Genomic DNA, 21,369 nt, shown 5'->3' on the forward strand with positions numbered 1-21,369 from the left:
TGTAGTTTGTAACTTGTAGAAGAAGTTGCTCAAATCAGGTTTGTCTATCATTTAATCTACAATGTTGACCTACATTTTTTACTATTTTGTTGTAAAGTGAATGAAGCATGCTTTTTGCTAAATATCTTGAATAGAAACAACTGGTCATGATAAGACAAGTTCAGTCAGTGACAATTTGCATAATGCTCTGGCAGATCTGGGTCTGTGCAGTTTGTTAGGAGTAATCAGGAGAACAAGCAACTTATAAGCAAGTACATATGGTAACGAATTACATAATTATAAAATACATAATTATATTATTTCATAGGGTAGATATAGTTCCTAAATGGAGAAAAAATAGGAGCTCCAGTGATGATATCACCACTAGAGTCATACTACTTTTAATGCTATTGTGGAAATATAAATTTGCCTCACATTGATACATTTCAGTATCTCAGTATGAAATCTTTAATAAATAGGTCTATCTTTTATTCCTCTTTGTTTCCATCTTACAATATCATTACAAAGTATAAAAACCTCATTTCAGATGATTTGTATTACAATACAATTGTCATCCATTTTTGATTTACAGATGTGCATGTGTTGAAATTAATTTTCAAACAAAATTTATACACCAGAGGAAAAACAGTAATAAAATAAGAGAAACAGAAGGGATAAATTTAAAGTTGTGTAAAAGAAGAAGAATGAAGATGAGGATAATAATGATACCTGGTAATAATGATGAGAAAGGAAAGCTATGAAAAGTAATATTCATACCTAGTCTGTATACTGTATGCCATATATCTATTTTCTTGATCCAGACCAACAACTTTTAAATATGCCATTGTAATATGTAGATTTTTTAATCTAATTAACATGCTTTCAGATTTAACCTAAAATGTTAGATCAAGCTGTTATTGTACCAAGCACAGTGTTTATACAGCAAAACAAATATTAGTAGAAATACAGGTTGTTAGGACCTGCATGAAAATGGATCAAAGCAATAGGTATTCCAGCCTAGTAAATGCCTACAATAAGCAACATTGACCAACACTTCACTCTAGGGTGGGTAGCATTTAATTTACTCCTAATATTTTAAAATCCAGGTAACTGTAGATACAAGTAATGTGTGATGAACACCGTTATGTAGATACAAGTAATGTGTGATGAACACCGTTATGTAGATACAAGTAATGTGTGATGAATACCGTTATGTAGATACAAGTAATGTGTGATGAACACCGTTATGTAGATACAAGTAATGTGTGATGAACACCGTTATGTAGATACAAGTAATGTGTGATGAATACCGTTATGTAGATACAAGTAATGTGTGATGAACACCGTTATGTAGATACAGGTACTGTGTGATGAATACCGTTATGTAGATACAAGTAATGTGTGATGAATACCGTTATGTAGATACAAGTAATGTGTGATGAACACCGTTATGTAGATACAAGTAATGTGTGATGAACACCGTTATGTAGATACAAGTAATGTGTGATGAACACCGTTATGTAGATACAAGTAATGTGTGATGAACACCGTTATGTAGATACAGGTACTGTGTGATGAATACCGTTATGTAGATACAAGTAATGTGTGATGAATACCGTTATGTAGATACAAGTAATGTGTGATGAATACCGTTATGTAGATACAAGTAATGTGTGATGAACACCGTTATGTAGATACAAGTAATGTGTGATGAATACCGTTATGTAGATACAAGTAATGTGTGATGAATACCGTTATGTAGATACAAGTAATGTGTGATGAACACCGTTATGTAGATACAAGTAATGTGTGATGAATGCCGTTATGTAGATACAAGTAATGTGTGATGAATACCGTTATGTAGATACAAGTAATGTGTGATGAATACCGTTATGTAGATACAAGTAATGTGTGATGAATACCGTTATGTAGATACAAGTAATGTGTGATGAACACCGTTATGTAGATACAAGTAATGTGTGATGAACACCGTTATGTAGATACAAGTAATGTGTGATGAACACCGTTATGTAGATACAAGTAATGTGTGATGAACACCGTTATGAAATGAATAAACACAGTACATACCATAAATGCATTTCTGAATGGGAATAATGGCATAGAAACATAAAAATATTTGATAATTTCTCCAGTTGCATTGATATGATAGATAGAAGTGATGTACATGAAATCAAGATTCAAATAATGCATTTTTCATTTTTAGAAAACAAGACCACCTGCACACATTATATGTTACATCCAGTTAGTAAATGATAATTTCACTCTGTCATGACTGTTTGATTAAAGTACAATTGATCTATTGTACTTTGCCTAATTGCTTTCAACTTGTTGAGTTGTTGTCAAAGGCAAAATTACCAAACATCTAGATGAATGAGCCAAACAATAAAACACCAAATAGAATGTTGATTTTTACAAAACTTTAAATGATTATGGGTCTGATTGAAAACTGTGGATATAATGCCTTATTGTTTTGAACTTGGATGATAAAATGGCAATCTAGTTTATTTTTACCTACAACAGGAGTTGGAAAAGTGCCCTCTATTTCTTGATATAAATTGATGTAGTCATAGATTATATCCCAGATAAGTCATTATCTTTTTCTTAAGAATAACTGAGGCAGTAATACTAATAAGAATCAGAACTACAAAAGAGTAATAATAGCTAAGTGAATGAATGATGAATCAGTTTTTAGCTCTGCTGGTCATAGAGCAGAAGATCTTATGGGACGGTATGTTGTCCACTGTCCATCCATTAGCATGAGTTTGTTATCATTACTCCTCCTAACCTACTTGGAGGACTGTCTTGAATCTTTACACAAACACATTCATCCCATGGTCTAGTTGGTCCTAAATGAAAACAGTGCTGCTTGGACATCCAACATGGTGACCATCTTGAAAATCTTGTTATTGCTACTCCTCCTGAATGGATGGCCATATCAACATGTGGTTTTCAATAAAAGACTTCTTATGATGTCTGTCTGATCCTAACTGAAAATGATGCTGATCTGATATCCGCTATGGCCTCTGTGGTAGCCATCTTGAAAATCTTGTTATTGCTAAATTTCCTACATGAATGGTTGTATCAAATGGTGTTTTCACTAAAAGACTTCTTACAATGTCTAGTTACCCTTAATAAAAGTCATGTGCCAATATGATAGCCACCATGGCAGTCCTCCTGAATGGATGGTTTGTCAAAATGGAGTTTTGCACTAAAAGATGTCTTAAGATGTCTAGATGACTCTAAATAAAAATGGTGCCACTCTGATGTTATACATGGCCAACATGGCATCCCTCTTCAAAATCAAAACTCTACTTTAATAGAAAGTCATATTCACCAGAAGACTTTACATAATGTCCAGTTATAATTAAAAATGGTGCCAATATGATGCTCAATATGGCTACCACAGCAGCCATCTTGAAAATCTTCTTATTGCTAATCTTCCAGAATGGAATGTCATATCTCAAAAATATTATTATTTCTTCTCCTCTAATAATGGATGTCCATATCAACATGGAGTTTTCACCAGTAGACTTATGATACATAAATGGCCTTAAATAAAAATGGTACCAGTCATACATTCAATATGGCTGCCATGACAGCTGTCTTTAAAATCTTGTTGCTACTTCCCCAGAATGGATGATCATTATGACAGATGGTTTTCACCAAGTGCTAAATAAAAATTCATACATCCATTATGTCTGCCATGACAACTGTCTTAAAACTTTTGTTATATTCCCCCAGAATGGATGATCCTTATGACATGGGGTTTCCACTGAAATACTTCTAATGATGTCTACTTTCTCTCAAATGAAAATGGTGCCAAGCTGATATCCAATATGTTTACCACAGCTGCTAATTTGAAATCTTGTTATCATTGAAGAATGTCAACACTGAACAGTTAAAAGGAAGAAATGGTCTTGAATTCCTTTAAATTCTCTTCACCCAGTGAAGCATCAGTCCCTTCAGGGATTTTATTTTGATTTTATTTTATGTATGTGCATATGTGGTGTAGTGTTGCACATTGTCTCAACACAGAAATGGTTATGTAATCCTAATTAATGTCCAAGCTTGAAAATACAAGTACAGCTTGTAAAAAAATTAAGAAGTTAAACCCTTCTAAAAATATAGAATTCAGTACAAAAAGATAAAATATATAACATAAAAATGGCTCTAAGCAGATTGTGATTTAGTTTTATTTATTGTTTCATTTTATTTGCATGAGATTGCATGATTGGAGACTTTTTGATTTAAACCACTTTGTTTAGTGCTTTTAGGTGGCACATCTTGTAAGATCTCTTTTATTCCCTGGTTTTTGAAGTACAGTTGTGGCTGTGAGCAACTGTAGTTAATATGTCACTGAAAGTATGGGCAGTAGTAAAAATCTTTCAGGTATGCCCTGAATAAAATATTAAAATCTGTTTAAAGACATTGTGTAAAACTTTGTAAGACATTGTATAAAGCTTTATAAGACATTGTATAAATTTGTTCACAATTTTCAGGATATAACTACACAGTGGATGAGCCATCTCAGGTTGCTGTGGCAATCATGCGGGATGGCCCACTTAATCAGGAAGTCAGAGTTAAATACAGGACAGTGGATGGGACTGCTTCAGCAGCAGGTTTAGATTTTGAAAATGTGACTGCTGGAGATATTCTGATGGCAGCAACAGAGATGGAGAAAAATATCTCTGTTAAGGTGTTTGATGATCAGGTAGCTGAAGGAAACGAGACATTTTATATTCAGCTGTACAATTTTTCAGGTGAGTGAACATTTTTTCAAACTTTTACAGATACTTTAATTGTGTTTGATCAAATTAATTTCCTCTCTTTTAAATTTAATTCCATAGACTATAGGTTAAGAATTAATGTTTTGGGTTGGCCTGTGTCAACATATTTGTAGGATCCTAAATGTTGTTTTTATGAACCATATCCAATGTTAGGCTCATTCATTATTTGATTTGATTTCTTAGATAACAGTATCTGAAAACTTTCTTGGAGTGTAGGGTAAGAAGCATTCAGTATGTCATAACTAGATCAACTGACAGCCAGGAAGTTTGTCAGCATGTCATAACTAGATCAACTGACAGCCAGGAAGTTTGTTAGCATGTTATAACTAGATCAACTGACAGCTAGGAAGTTTGTTAGTATGTCATAACTAGATCAACTAACAGCTAGGAAGTTTGTTAGCATGTCATAACTAGACCAACTGACAGCCAGGAAGTTTGTTGGCTTGTCATAACTAGATCAACTGACAGCTAGGAAGTTTGTTAGTATGTCATAACTAGATCAACTGACAGCCAGGAAGTTTGTTAGCATGCCATAACTAGATCAACTAACAGCTAAGAAGTTTGTTAGTATGTCATAACTAGATCAACTAACAGCCAGGAAGTTTGTTAGCATGCCATAACTAGATCAACTGACAGCTAGGAAGTTTGTTAGCATGTCATAACTAGATCAACTAACAGCCATGGAGTTTGTCGGCATGTCATAAACTAGATCAAATGATGGCTAGGAAGTTTGTTAGCATGTCATAACTAGATCAACTGACAGTCACAAAGTTTATCAGCATGTCATAACTAGATCAACTGACAGCCAGGAAGTTTGTTAACATGTCATGTGATTACACAGTACAGAAATGAGTACAAACAATATGGCAAAATACTTCCACATCAGAAGTGTACGGCTCAATATAAATGCTTGATTCATGTGTAAATTAATCTGACCACATAGACGAATATCTTGTAATATTAGAGAAAATATTAATAAAAAATATGATTGTATTTTAATAAGATTATTTGCTGATTTGCAAATGATTTAGCATTGTTGGCATGTCCAAATAATTTCAGCAAATAGTTGGATATTCATAAAAGACACTGACTATTTTATTTTTTTGTATATGATTTTGTTTTAAAAATCGCAATAACAGTGCCCTCTACAGCAAGATAGTTGCACTCTGTATAACTGCCACTAAATATCATCATCATTCCTTTATCTGCTACAGTGTACACTGTCAGCTGTAGCTGTTTTGTATAGTCCTGTATTGAATTGAATTTTAAATGAATTAACTAAGTAATAGACAGTAAAAGGGAGGTAATTCCTGTTTTACATAACACACAACAAAAAAGAAGTGGTAGTTGAAATATTTATTCTTCAGCTATATAAATGATATATCCATCTATTTATGACTTTGACATATATTGGGAGCAACTCTGTGGCACACATTTAGCAAGTTAGAAGCATCTGACTAACATATAAGCATACAACAAAAATAGATGATACATATATACTATGGAAGAAATAGTCAAGTCTGGTGCAACTAGCAATTCATCTACATAACCAGTCATGGCTGCAAAGTATTTGTGATGCATTCAACAAGTATTAATTGCATCCAAGCTCCAAAGTATTTTTTTTAAATCTAAAGTCAAGAAATTGGAAGAAATCAGGCAAAGAATGAATGGTTCATCAAAAACTTATGAATCTTTACATAATAATTTTCTTTATTAAAATGCTTTAGATAAATATTTTGAAAACTTTAAATTATTTTGCAAGTTTTAAATTTCATGAGAGACTCTTACCATTTTTTTTTATATAGGAGACATAGTGCTTCAGGGGCCTAATAACTGCTCCATCACAGTCCTGGCCAATGACTATGCCTATGGGATATTCAAATTTGGTGCTCCATACTCACTCAGTGTTGAGAAAGGGAGCACAGCCACCTTCTAGTAAGTCATCTCTGCTACCTAGATCAGTCTTAGTTCTGTATCATTACCAATTATATCTTCTTTGTCTTGCTGATTAATTAGTTACAGTGATAGGATAAATTTTGCGATTTTAGTAGTTAATCTAATATTGCTAATAGTCAGTTGTATTATTTCTTTGATATTGTTTGTTTAAGATTATAATTAAATCCCATATTAAACCCTATTTATTCATCATTAAAGGGTTATATCTCAGATTCCTTGCTTAACCCTACAGCTTTTATCAATCAAGGGGTATATTTTTGTATATAAAAAAGCTATTTACTGTTCCTATGTCTTACTGTGTACAAAATATACATTGTAAGACATATTTCCTTCAGCATCAATCGTGAAGTAGGTAGCTTTGGCACAGTGAAGGTGTTCTGGCAGATTTACGTTGTCCTGACCAATGAGGTGGAGAATGCGGGGGAATTCACTGTTAGAGGAAACCAGTCTGTCATATTTGGTCCAGATGAAGTGGGAAAGCCAATTTTCATCACACCTAGGACTAATGATGTACCAGAAAATGATAAAAACTACTATGTTAGATTGGACAGTGTGCAAGGTGAGTGGCAAATTCTAAAGATTAAACTCACATGTTAAATTGGACAGTGTGCAAGGTGAGTGGCAAATTCTAAATATTAAACTAGCATGTTAGATTGGACACTGTGCAAGGTGAGTGACAGATTCTAAATATTAAACTAGCATGTTAGATTGTACACTGTGCAAGACGAGTGGCAAATTCTAAATATTAAACTAGCATGTTATTGGACACTGTACAAAGTGAGTGACAGATTCTAAATATTAAACTAGCATATTAAATTGGACATTGTACAATGTGAGTGACAGATTCTAAATATTAAACTAGCATATTAAATTGGACATTGTACAATGTGAGTGACAGATTCTAAATATTAAACTAGCATGTTAAATTGGACACTGTGCAAGGTGAGTGACAGATTCTAAATATTAAACTAGCATGTTAGATTGGACACTGTGCAAGGTGAGTGACAGATTCTAAATATTAAACTAGCATGTTAAATTGGACACTGTGCAAGGTGAGTGACAGATTCTAAATATTAAACTAGCATGTTATTGGACACTGTACAAAGTGAGTGACAGATTCTAAATATTAAACTAGCATATTAAATTGGACATTGTACAATGTGAGTGACAGATTCTAAATATTAAACTAGCATGTTAAATTGGACACTGTGCAAGGTGAGTGACAGATTCTAAATATTAAACTAGCATGTTAGATTGGACACTGTGCAAGGTGAGTGACAGATTCTAAATATTAAACTAGCATGTTAAATTGGACACTGTGCAAGGTGAGTGACAGATTCTAAATATTAAACTAGCATGTTAGATTGGACACTGTGCAAGATGAGTGACAGATTCTAAATATTAAACTAGCATGTTAAACTGGACACTGTACAAAGTGAGTGACAGATTCTAAATGTTAAACTAGCATGTTAGATTGGACACTGCAAGGTGAGTGACAGATTCTAAATATTAAACTAGCATGTTAAATTGGACACTGTGCAAGGTGAGTGACAGATTCTAAATATTAAACTAGCATGTTAGATTGGACACTGTGCAAGATGAGTGACAGATTCTAAATATTAAACTAGCATGTTAAACTGGACACTGTACAAAGTGAGTGACAGATTCTAAATGTTAAACTAGCATGTTAGATTGGACACTGCAAGGTGAGTGACAGATTCTAAATATTAAACTAGCATGTTAGATTGGACACTGTGCAAGATGAGTGACAGATTCTAAATATTAAACTAGCATGTTATTGGACACTGTACAAAGTGAGTGACAGATTCTAAATATTAAACTAGCATGTTAGATTGGACACTGTACAAAGTGAGTGACAGATTCTAAATATTAAACTAGCATGTTAAATTGGACACTGTGCAAGGTGAGTGACAGATGCTAAATATTAAAACTGGCATTTTAGATTGGACACTGTGCAAGGTGAGTGGCAAATTCCAAATATTAAACTAGCATGTTAAACTGGACACTGTACAAAGTGAGTGACAGATTCTAAATATTAAAACTGGCATTTTAGATTGGACACTGTGCAATGTGAGTGGCAAATTCTAAATATTAAACTAGCATGTTAAATTTGACACTGTGCAAGGTGAGTGACAGATTCTAAATATTAAACTAGCATGTTAAATTGGACACTGTACAAAGTGAGTGACAGATTCTAAATATTAAACTAGCATGTTAGATTTGACACTGTGCAAGGTGAGTGACAGATTCTAAATATTAAACTAGCATGTTAAATTGGACACTGTGCAAGGTGAGTGACAGATTCTAAATATTAAACTAGCATGTTAAATTGGACACTGTGCAAGGTGAGTGACAGATTCTAAATATTAAACTAGCATGTTAAATTGGACACTGTACAAAGTGAGTGACAGATTCTAAATATTAAACTAGCATGTTAAACTGGACACTGTACAAAGTGAGTGACAGATTCTAAATGTTAAACTAGCATGTTAGATTGGACACTGCAAGGTGAGTGACAGATTCTAAATATTAAACTAGCATGTTAGATTGGACACTGTGCAAGATGAGTGACAGATTCTAAATATTAAACTAGCATGTTATTGGACACTGTACAAAGTGAGTGACAGATTCTAAATATTAAACTAGCATGTTAGATTGGACACTGTGCAAGATGAGTGACAGATTCTAAATATTAAACTAGCATGTTAGATTGGACACTGTACAAAGTGAGTGACAGATTCTAAATATTAAACTAGCATGTTAAATTGGACACTGTGCAAGGTGAGTGACAGATGCTAAATATTAAAACTGGCATTTTAGATTGGACACTGTGCAAGGTGAGTGGCAAATTCCAAATATTAAACTAGCATGTTAAACTGGACACTGTACAAAGTGAGTGACAGATTCTAAATATTAAAACTGGCATTTTAGATTGGACACTGTGCAATGTGAGTGGCAAATTCTAAATATTAAACTAGCATGTTAAATTTGACACTGTGCAAGGTGAGTGACAGATTCTAAATATTAAACTAGCATGTTAAATTGGACACTGTACAAAGTGAGTGACAGATTCTAAATATTAAACTAGCATGTTAGATTGGACACTGTACAAAGTGAGTGACAGATTCTAAATATTAAACTAGCATGTTAGATTTGACACTGTGCAAGGTGAGTGACAGATTCTAAATATTAAACTAGCATGTTAAATTGGACACTGTGCAAGGTGAGTGACAGATTCTAAATATTAAACTAGCATGTTAAATTGGACACTGTACAAAGTGAGTGACAGATTCTAGGTTTTAAACTATCATGTTAGCCATATGATTGAATACTGTTGTAGAAGCTGAGTAACCAGTTCTAGGTATTAAACTACCATTCCTAGTGCAAAATTTCACTGAAATTTACTGAAGTGTCCTTATTTCACAAAAAATATGGTATTTCACCAAATTCAGTGAAATTTTCCTGAGATTTTGCCAAAATTTATGAAAAGATCACTGAGAGTTTGTGATTTAAGTTTTACTGAAAGTTCATTGAAAAATAACAATGAGAAACAACACTTCACTGATACAAAAAATGAACCCTTATTTGATTTTAATATATTTAATTTTAAGTTCAGTTTTAATGATTTTTTGCATAAATTATATTTTCCATTTCAGATAGCTCAAATCATTTAATTCATTTTGGGAACAATCACTTCCTTCCACATATTTTTTTGTTCCTTTTCCTTTTTTCTTTCTTGAACTTCACCTGGATTTAACTGCCCTCAGACAAGATTGTTTTCCATTTAAAGCAGAATTTCTCTCTCCCCCTGATCTGAATCCATTTTTCCTCAATACGGACCATTTTTTTAAATTTTGTGTCTGATCCAGTTTTCAAATAATTGTCTGTCTGGTCACATTCCACAATGATCCTTATGATGGTATTTATTATTGAACAGATGATCATCATAAACAGCTTTTTAATTTGTCAAAGGTTTGTACTTGCCCAATGAATCTTTGTGTAATGAAAACTGATGGGAATGAGCATGCTTGCCAAACATGGTGTCCTGAATTATCAATAGAGACAAGGGACATAAAAAATTTGAGTAATGGTTTGAAAAATTTGAGGAAATGAAAATTTGTTTAATATGTTAGATTAAACACTATGTGAAAGTGAGTGACAAATTCTAGATATTAAACTACCATGTTAAGTATTAAACTACCATGTGATTGGACACTGTGCAAAGTGAGTGACAAACTCAAGATATTAGACTTATTGGACTACCATGTTAGATTAGACACTGTGTGAGGTGAGTGGCAAATTCTATGTATTAAACTATCATGTTAGACATTTGACTACCATGTATGATTAGACACTGTGCAAAAGGTAAATGAAATTGATGTCTGCCTTAATTGGGTTTATGCTGTCAGGGTTTCTTCCATCTGTTTATTTAGTGTGTCAGCTTGCAGAGAATGCAGTAGAATCAGCAAGGGCACCATAAAACCCACTACAGCTGCAATCAACCATGGTGGACTTCCACTAGATTGAGTGGGTTTCCACTACGGTGGGTGGAAAATCCACCTGACAGAGTGGACTTCCACTACTCATAGTGGGCACTTAATCTCTTGCTGCTCTGACCACGTCCACTACATTGAGTGGGCAATCCATAAAACATAATGTGTGCACAGTATTATATATATATATATATATATATATATATATATATATATATATATATATATATATATATATATATATATATATATATATATATATATATATAAGAATAGTCTTTAAGTGAATGTTAGAGCACTGTAATTCCAGTGATTGATTAAATTAGATAAATGAATCAATCCTCTTAATATAACTCTTCCAATACTGATAGTACTACTACTAAAAATGCCTAACTCAATGCGATAATTTAATGAGATAATTCTGTTATTTAGAATATCAGTATGCATTAGGGAGAATGCAGTATGAGGAATGAATCATCTTGATAATTTGAAATCCCTCCATCAGTAAACAGATCAGCTCTTTTAACATCTGACTAATCATAAATTAGGTCAGCATGGCCTTTCAGAATTTGAGCCCTGGAGTTAGGTCATGTAATGTTTACTTGAATTATAGGACAGCTCAACCTTGGAACATTAGGAATGAAACATTGCACTTAATACATGACTCATCTTACAGTGAAAACTTACTATTGATAAGAAGTTTAGCATTTAAAACATTGACTATATAACACTCACACACTCTAATTATGAATGTACATAACATAGATAGGCATAACAATATGCACATTTATTATAATATATTTAATGAATAATTATACATTATATTTGTTTGTTTTTCAACAAATGCTTTTCTACCCTTTTCTCTTTTTGGCTGATATGGTAACCATGAACATACATGAGTTTCATGGATATCTTCCATGTTACCATATATACATCACTTTTTTAAAATGTAACCCCATTCTGAATATAAATACTAGTTTTGAAGCAGTTATATGGATTTGGCTCAAAAAGTCTGTATTTCAGCACTTGGGGCCATTAATAACAAATCAGCATTTGTAACAAGGTCATGCGAAAACAACACAGGACTACCAGAGTTTGAAAAAAAAGCTTTGTTTTATGCAGTATTTTACATTTTTGCATCATGAGGTTTTACTCTACTTCCAAGTTCTGTTATGTCAACATCATTTATGATAAACCAAAGTGGATGGCATTATAGAAAAGGAGACAAATGTATGTAGCTTTGCCATGATACCAAACAATGTACACTTTCTACTTGCACTAAAATAAACAGCTAAAAATATATTTTTAGACCCAATTGTTTTTAGGTTGAAAATTGCCAGTTTTGGAATTGGAGTTTCTGACCTAATTTTAGACTTTTAGTCTTAAGGTCTATGGCAGACCAGTTCAGATTACATATGGATAGATGAACATTTGCAAAAAGTAGGATTAGTTTGAGATTTGGAGTACAAAAGGGCCAGGACATAAAAATGGTGAATCCAATATGCAAATAAAGAATAAAAGAAAAAGAAATCCAAATTTTACCCATCTTCATATGCGCAAGGGAAATAGCCAATTGAAACATCTTTTATTTGCCTAAGCATCTCTCAGAAACAAATGTGTTTGCATGCATTCAAAAGTAACCCCAAAAATGCATTTTCTGAATGGGGGTTCAGGCAGAAATGAAAAGAATCTCCAGGGGCCAATGAGTTAAACAGTTTTACTAAGAAAATTTTACTCAGACATTTATAATCACAAATTATGATTTTCAGATGAATAGGACTGAGTGATACAATTAGGTAAGAATTTTAGATTTTGTTTTCAAACAGACTAAATTGACTTTATATGTCCATTTTTCTAAGATAATACAGGGTGACCCTGCTATAGCATGCTCCATTATAACATGAATTCGGATATAACACGGTTGTGGTGTGGCTCCCAAAATTTCCCAAAATTTCATATACATGTATTTTTCTTGTACACGAAAAAAGATCTTAAAAGTACAAAGAAACGTAACAAGCTTATTATCATTTTGGGGAAGAGATTGCTTATGAATAATACAAACGATCATGGCATGGCTTATGAAATTTTGTATGTATTTTTCTCGTCCACAAAAAAGCAGTTTTTGTATGTGGATGGTAAGTAAACTTCCTCTTCTTTTCACTCAGAATTAAATCCTTCAGAGGACTCACATTTTCTGTAATAATCCCTGTCATCAGACCAGAACACCTGCATCTCTATTGTCCCTTGACCCTTTGTTAAATTTCTGATGCATGCGTAGAAGGCAGCATCATGCTGCTACTACAGATGTAAAAAAATCTTATTGGTTTATTCAATAGGCAGGGAGGAACAGTAACTAGAATAGTCCATATGATGGCCAATTTCTTTTTAAAAATGTACCCTGATAAAATAGTTTGCTGAAATTTCAAAGGAAACAGATTACCTTTGAAGCACCGATTATTATAAAAACATACTCAGGCAAATGGAAAAAAATCAGTCTCAGTCATGCAGTACAATTATTTAATGTTGCCACCACAATAAGAAATGGGCATTTGTTTGGTTCTCCAAAGCTGGAGTTTAGCGGTGACTTCAATACACATACACCTTTCATCAAAGAAAGCCGACTACAATCTTCAGTAAAAACAAAGACCTTTTCTTCAAAGAAAGTTAGTACCAAACTTAAATCTTAAATAAAGGTAATGGAATCTGATGGATTTTTGCATTTTCCAACATGGCTGGAACACGTTAACTGTGCTGTGAAAGTTTCCTTTTTGCAGGGAAAAAGTTTATGCTTATGAACGCTACCAATGGCAGCTTAAAACACAAACTAAATTTTATCGACTTGGGATGTACTGAAAAGTAAATATGCTTTGTCATTCGTTACGTGATTGTGATATGTTTTCCCTTTGAATTCAGATCAATATGACCTGTGACAAAATTATTGAACATTTTAAATATGTGTGTATGCATATTTTTGATGGAATCACTTGTATTGTGGATTCAATGTATATGATGAGATTCGCGGGTGAGTACACAGTGTTGATACTCTATTCATGCTATACATTAGACATGTATATATAAACAATATTCACATATATGTACTAATTCGTGGTTCTCTAAATAAAGTAAATTATTATATATGCCTTCTGTGTTTCACTTCATTTTTTACCTACCTCCCACTGCAATTTTTTGGGTACATGCATCATTTTCTTCAGCTAACTGACCTGGTTGCTTATAACACAGTTTGGTCTATAACATGGTTGGGTTCTATGGCTCACAACTACCATGTTATAGCGGGGTCACACTGTTTGCTTATAACACAGTTTGGTCTATAACATGGTTGGGTTCTATGGCTCACAACTACCATGTTATAGCGGGGTCACACTGGTTGCTTATAACACAGTTTGGTCTATAACATGGTTGGGTTCTATGGCTCACAACTACCATGTTATAGCGGGGTCACACTGTTTGCTTATAACACAGTTTGGTCTATAACATGGTTGGGTTCTATGGCTCACAACTACCATGTTATAGCGGGGTCACACTGTTTGCTTATAACACAGTTTGGTCTATAACATGGTTGGGTTCTATGGTTCTGAACTACCATGTTATAGTGGGGTCACACTGTTTGCTTATAACACAGTTTGGTCTATAACATGGTTGGGTTCTATGGCTCACAACTACCATGTTATAGCGGGGTCACACTGTTTGCTTATAACACAGTTTGGTCTATAACATGGTTGGGTTCTATGGTTCTGAACTACCATGTTATAGCGGGGTCACACTGTATCTACCATATATTAATTGTAAATTTCTCAGATTTCTGGAACAGTGATATATGTGTGTTTCTTTCCAATCTACTTAGTCCTTGAGGGCAGAACAGACATTCCCATGGCTAAGATTGCTGATACAGACACACAGGTTTTGCTTACCGTTCTGGCTAGTAATGATCCAAATGGACGATTTGGATTTCCTGCCCTTGTTAGGCAACAGAGTGTGGCTGAGGACTTCTATCCTGGAACAGATAGTACTACACAAGCCAAGTACACAGTTGAAAGGCGCCAGGGAATATTTGGAGCTGTAGAGGTGAATATTGTTATGAAACAGTGGTTTTCGTTAAGATTTCTGTATATATACTCACTTATGAATCCAACTGCAAACTGCACAGACCCAGATCTACCATCGAATAATGCACCAGCAGATATTGGCCTATACAGTGTGTTAGGAGTAAATAGTATAAGAAACAGCACAGACCATTATCTTCAGGTGTAAATGCAATGACAGATGTTGTTGGCAGTCTGACTTGGCTTGTGAGTATAGATGGTACTATTGGTATAATTTTGTTCTTTTGGACTTGCTCAAACTAACGAAAGTGATTTACATATCTCAAATAATATTTTTTATTATATACATCTTTATGGAATGTATTTAGTTTAAGACTAGATAAAGTTATACTACAACCTACTTAAAAGGAAGTAATGTCTTGGGTTCAGATAATAAGATAATGCTAGTCTCTATTAGACCTTTTGAATGAAATTCTGTTGACTTTTCTAAAGTTCATTAAATGATGTTCACTGTTTTTTCAAATTGAATTTATTAAAAATATCACTTTGGCTGAATATTTGTTAAAGTTGAATGTCTTATATACATTTATTCATAAAATTTATTTAATTACATTTAATGACTGTAAGTTTGTATATATTGTTAAAAATTCTATAGGCATAATATTTATTTGAATATCCTGTTTTTTTGGAAAAAGGCAGATTCTCCTTTCAATACATTTCCCAATCACATTACAGGAAAATAAACTCCATTACATCCTGATTCTGGCCCTACTGAAAAGCTGAAAAATTGCATCTTTTCTGGTGGTGCTATACAGTTTTGCATTTTGCATAGGGTTAGGATTTTAAAGAAAAAGAATGTCTCCGGCTTTCCTCACTGGTTATACTGGCTATTTAAAAAAGATCTTGTATATCTTAGGTATAATGCAAAGAACCTTTAATTCCCTTTATTTTGGTGTATGATTGATGGGTGTACTTTGGGTTATAGAGTATATAGCTTGGCCTTACTTCAAATGTGTACCTTTCAAAAAAGTGCTAGCTCTACTTGGTCATTTTCACTTCCTGAACTTCAGAGGTAAATTGTATAAAAAAGAGCCGATAACTTTTTTTACATTTTATATATTTGGTAATTCATTCGTTGCACTTTCAGAAGCTGGTATTGTCTAGTCTGGCAAAATTCATTTTCCTTATTTTAATAGCTGCTATGTATAGTGTACTTTAGACTAATTCAGACTGATTTTTTAACACAAGGGAGCAGTCATTTTAGTTAGCAGTGTGCTTAAATCATGTAAAATTTCCAAAAGTACAATATCCAAAAGAAATATCATCCACATTACATTAATGTAGCATAGAGGTATGCAAACATTCTCTCCACTGTGCATGTTTTAAATGCGAACTACTTCACCTTACATACGTCACTCTCTCAAAAGTACATATTATCTGGTGAGCGCCACCTCTATTTTTATATCATGTAGACAAAGGGAAGAAACTTTTACCAATTATCTCCTCTTGACCACCAATAGATGGTGCCCAATTTAAGCTTATGTTCAGTACTATTAACATATTCCTGCAAGACCTTGCTAAATCCTTTGAATATCTTCATGATTTCAATCCATCCTTCCATCCAGAATTTTGGTATCTTAGAGTCCATAGTAAATTTGTTGCTGCATGTGGTAAATGTTATTTTTGAATTTTGATTTTTGTGAAGATTTTGCAGTTGTGGACTTTGTTTACTCTCACTTTATGCTCCAACACAGATTAATTGGTTTGTTGATTGTTATTCACTCTCACGACATATTTATTTCTTTTTTTAAATTAATAAGTGATGTTATCGTGATTTGTTGGGCTGTTAATTTCTGATTTTTTTGGTACATCTTGGTTAAATAGTGATAACAAAATACAGTAAATGCAAGAAAGTTAGTGAGGACACACATGAGAATTATCTCACTTGCGACATTGCAACAAGTGTTTTTCATCTTCATCATGCTGTATAATGTGTGTACCTTATGGTCAGAAAATGCCTGGTCCACAGTTTTGCTAAAAACTATAAAAAAACAATTAAAAATGTGTCTTGTAAGGAGAAGTGTGATGTCATTAGCCGTCACCTGATTGCTAGCATAGTAGGGATCATCCAAAATTGCAATGCTGACAGAAATAATCACATCAGCAGAACTGGACGAGCAATGGCTTGTGGACTTGCCATCCTTGAATTCTTCCCAGATGCAGTTCGAACTGAAGATTTATTGATTGGCACAGGAACCGATGATGCAGTTGCTAAATTTGTGACAGTTGAGGCCTGTTTGAACATCCAAACCTCCATGGATAATTTGGAGCTCATGTGGGAGTGTCCACTTTTATCTAGACAGCCCACTCATACAAAATGTTCTAGGTTGACTTAAGGCAGATATCTGATGGGTTTTTAAAGCGGTTTTTGCCTAAACCATAAACTGCTTATATTAAGGGAGCTTAGGCGAATTTTAAGATAATTCAGGTGGATTCAGGGCATAATTTTAGGCAAAATATGCAAATTAGATGTCCTAAGATTCTGTTTAACCAAAACAATCCATCTAAGATTTCTGCCTGAAATAAAAATCTGCCTAAAAATAAAATCCTGCCTGAGATTTCCACCTCAAATAAAAATCTGCCTGACGTTTCAGCCTGAAAAAAGGCTGTCTAAAATGTCATCATAAAAATCATCCTTTAAAGTAAATCTGCTTCAGATTTCTATTAAACAAAACCTGTTCCTTGATGGCATCATTCATGTCTTTTTCATTTCACTGAAATTCTGGTGAGAAATTTAACAAAGATTTTGGCCAAAACTTTCTTCAAAATTTTGGCGAGCTCTCATTAAAATTACATTGAAAGTCTAGTGATATTTTACTAAAATTTTGGTGAGATTTCTGTAAAGTTTTGACAATTATATAATATTTTACTGAAGACTCCATAAATTTTCAGACATTTCAAAAGGTTTCAAATAAATAATGGATACAAGATAAACAGCACTTTATTAACCACTATAATATTTCATTGTACATGAAACAAAATTTTACAGCTGTTATAATTATATGACATCCACGAGTTATAGGAGTTGTACTACAGACTCAATTTTTAAATGTACAAACTATGATGTTGTGATCACTTGGATGAGTCCTTGATCCATGAGCAGCCATTTAAAACCTTTATCATGATATAATTACTCAGAATTTTAACACAACTAGAATATTTTGATAATATAAACAATAACATCACTCATAACATTGAAGGATAATTCTACTAGTGGGCTATGACAACTCCGCAAAGATATTACCATCTTTGACAGTCATGGGTATCGAGCATTGATCTATATACTCTGGAAGCTTGGAGTTATATAACTGTGAAATCATCCTAGTTTAATTCCTTCTCATTTAACATGTTAGCTGTTACTGTAGAGTTGTTGATAGTTGTTCAAATCTTTATGGCAAAAATCGCAAGATGCTAGTCCTGGGATTCAGTTTTGATACAGATTGACCCATTACTTTCCATCAACGTTGCATTCAAGACATTATCATTTCTGCACATATTTTGAATGGTTATTCAAATTCATGTCCCACTTGAAACTTCAAAATGCCATGTTTGACAAGCATGCTTATTCCCATCAATTTCTGTTACATGAAGATTCATTAGGCAAGTATAAACTTTTGACCAATCAGAAAGCTCTTTACAGCATTATAAGTTAAACAATATATGGAACAAATACTTATTTTAAGGATCATTGCAGAATGGGAACATACAGATCATTTTTTCTTTAAAGTTTCAGACTCAATAGGGGTCTATCAAGGAAAGTTGGATTCAGATCAGTAGAAAAGCTGATTTCTGCAGTTAAATCTAATTCAAGTTAAACAAACCCCCTGCCCCAGAAAAAAAAGAAGGAAAGATGTGGAAAGAAGTTCTTGTTCCCAGAATGGACAGTAAAATTAAAGCTATCAGAAACAGGAAATATAAATTATTTGCTGAAAATCATTCAAAATGTACAAGAACAAAAATTAATTATATTAAAATGGAATAAAGGTTTGTTTTTTATATCAGTAAAGTAATGTTTCTTATTGATATTTTCATTGAAATTTCAGAGATATTACAACCACATTACATCACTTTATTTTCAGACATTTTGGCAAAATCTCAGTGAAATTTCAATTACAAATTCTCACTGCTATTTTCAGAAAATTGGGTAGGGTCAGTGAAATTTCAATCATACAAAGTCATTGATATTTTTCTGAAAGTTTGGCAAAATCTCCATGAAATTTCACTGATGAAATTTGGTGAAATGCCATAATTTTGTTGAAAAAAGAGACATTTTTATGAATTTCACTTAAATTTCTGTTACATGTTTAGTAGGGTATAATTTTTATATAGCATATTCTAATAGGTAGCCCAAAAAAATATTTCTAAGTAAAATTTCGAAATCTGCCTTGCACCAAAGTCCAAAGATCCATCTATGGTTGTAGTTCTTTTGATAAGGTTCAAAAATCAGTTGAAGTCCAAAATCCATCTTACAGTAGGAAAATGAACTGGACAATCAGAACTCTTCTGTCTAACTGTTATCCTATTGGATGAGAAATAGTATGCTTAACTATTAGACGGATTCAGTCTGTCACCTTAGCTGTATTCTCAGTCCGCCTAAAGCATGTCTGAAATTTTGGGGTTTTAAGCAGAATACACCCTGAACCCACCTAAAATCCAGGCAGAATCTGCCTAAAACTGTCATACAGAAAGTCAGCATAAGTCCCCCATATTTCTTAGCCTGGCCTTTTGGGCCTGTAAGTCTGGGTGAATGGGTTTTCCTTTGTTTTTGTTTTATATGACCCATTTCAGCGTTATTTCATACTGTATATTGCTGATGAGTCAGTCCAGCTTCTAGCCCACCATACCTATTGTCCAGTGACTAGCCCACCATACCTATTGTCCAGCTTCTAGCCCACCATACATATTGTCCAATGACTAGAGTGCTACCTTGGCAAGCTGTGGCACATATTGGCCAATAGTGCTGTGGTATGTAGAACCATCTGAGGAACAAAGTGACTGATCTAATGTCCAATTAGCAATTGAGCTGACCATCATCATGTCCAGTTGGCAATTATCCAGTAAACTATCCATCAAGCCGGTTGTCCATCATACTCTCTGGCAGTCCATACCATAATAACTTACACTGCCAACTCATCCAGCGAGCGATTTATATAGGGTTTATTCTTTGGAATGACACTCTGATCCATTTAGGGATAATGACTCATGTTTGACATGGATTTGAACATAGATCCTGATGAGGAGACCAATACAGCGAGCATAGGGATGACATTGATGCCTTAACACAATCAGACCCACACAGAGTGTAGGGATGACATTGATGCCTTAACACAATCTGATGCAACTCAGGAGTTTTGTTTCAAATCAGCTGTTGTAGAAATATACTGGGTGTTGCTGGCTTCCTAATGCATGCTACCACCAACTGACCTATCGCCAGTTGTCAGTCATTCTGCTCGATTGACCAATCAGCGAACGCTATTATACACACCTCCAGGCACTGTTTACGTCCACCATTTTCCTCCGACAAGCTGCTTCGGTCGATATCGACTTGGCTATTGTATATATTTACAAATTTTGCAACCATTCAGAGAAGTTGTCCCACTTCGCCTGGAGAAGTCACCCCAAGGATCATATATAGTAATTCTGAGATATAGCTACATGGTTAAGGCCTTATTTATTGTTGTTTTTCTTCAACTTAATAACTTATTAAATTTATAAAATTAGCAATTTTTCAACTTTTCCATTTGATCAACTCCGCTTCTTCAAATCATTAGATGCATTTTAATAATATTTGTAGAGATAGTGTTATCAATATTTTTATTACATTTACATCTGAAAATGAAACATGCATACTAGATGCAGTATAAGTAAATTTAATCGTCGGGTGAAATGATTTAGGCGATCAATAATTTTTTTCAGTTCTTCAGTTTAATGCTTCCAGATCATAAATATGTCATCAAAAAATCTGAACCAAAGAGATGGATTAAACTTTTC

General features: G+C 33.6%; 1 protein-coding gene across 1 annotated transcript in view; it reads left to right on the forward strand.

Moving 5' to 3' along the window:
• Positions 1-21,369, forward strand: part of LOC149802116 (adhesion G protein-coupled receptor V1-like) — a 513,020-nt gene that overhangs the window by 151,038 nt on the left and 340,613 nt on the right. Inside the window, exons 22-25 of the mRNA XM_089956897.1 lie at positions 4,500-4,760; positions 6,593-6,722; positions 7,079-7,302; positions 15,120-15,340. Of these exons, the coding sequence (XP_089813023.1) occupies positions 4,500-4,760; positions 6,593-6,722; positions 7,079-7,302; positions 15,120-15,340 (836 nt within the window). The remainder of the gene's footprint in view (positions 1-4,499; positions 4,761-6,592; positions 6,723-7,078; positions 7,303-15,119; positions 15,341-21,369) is intronic.

The sequence above is a fragment of the Sinohyriopsis cumingii genome, chromosome 4 (assembly GCF_028554795.1).
Source record: "Sinohyriopsis cumingii isolate HCF-2022 chromosome 4, ASM2855479v2, whole genome shotgun sequence".
Taxonomy (NCBI): Eukaryota; Metazoa; Mollusca; class Bivalvia; order Unionida; family Unionidae; genus Sinohyriopsis; species Sinohyriopsis cumingii.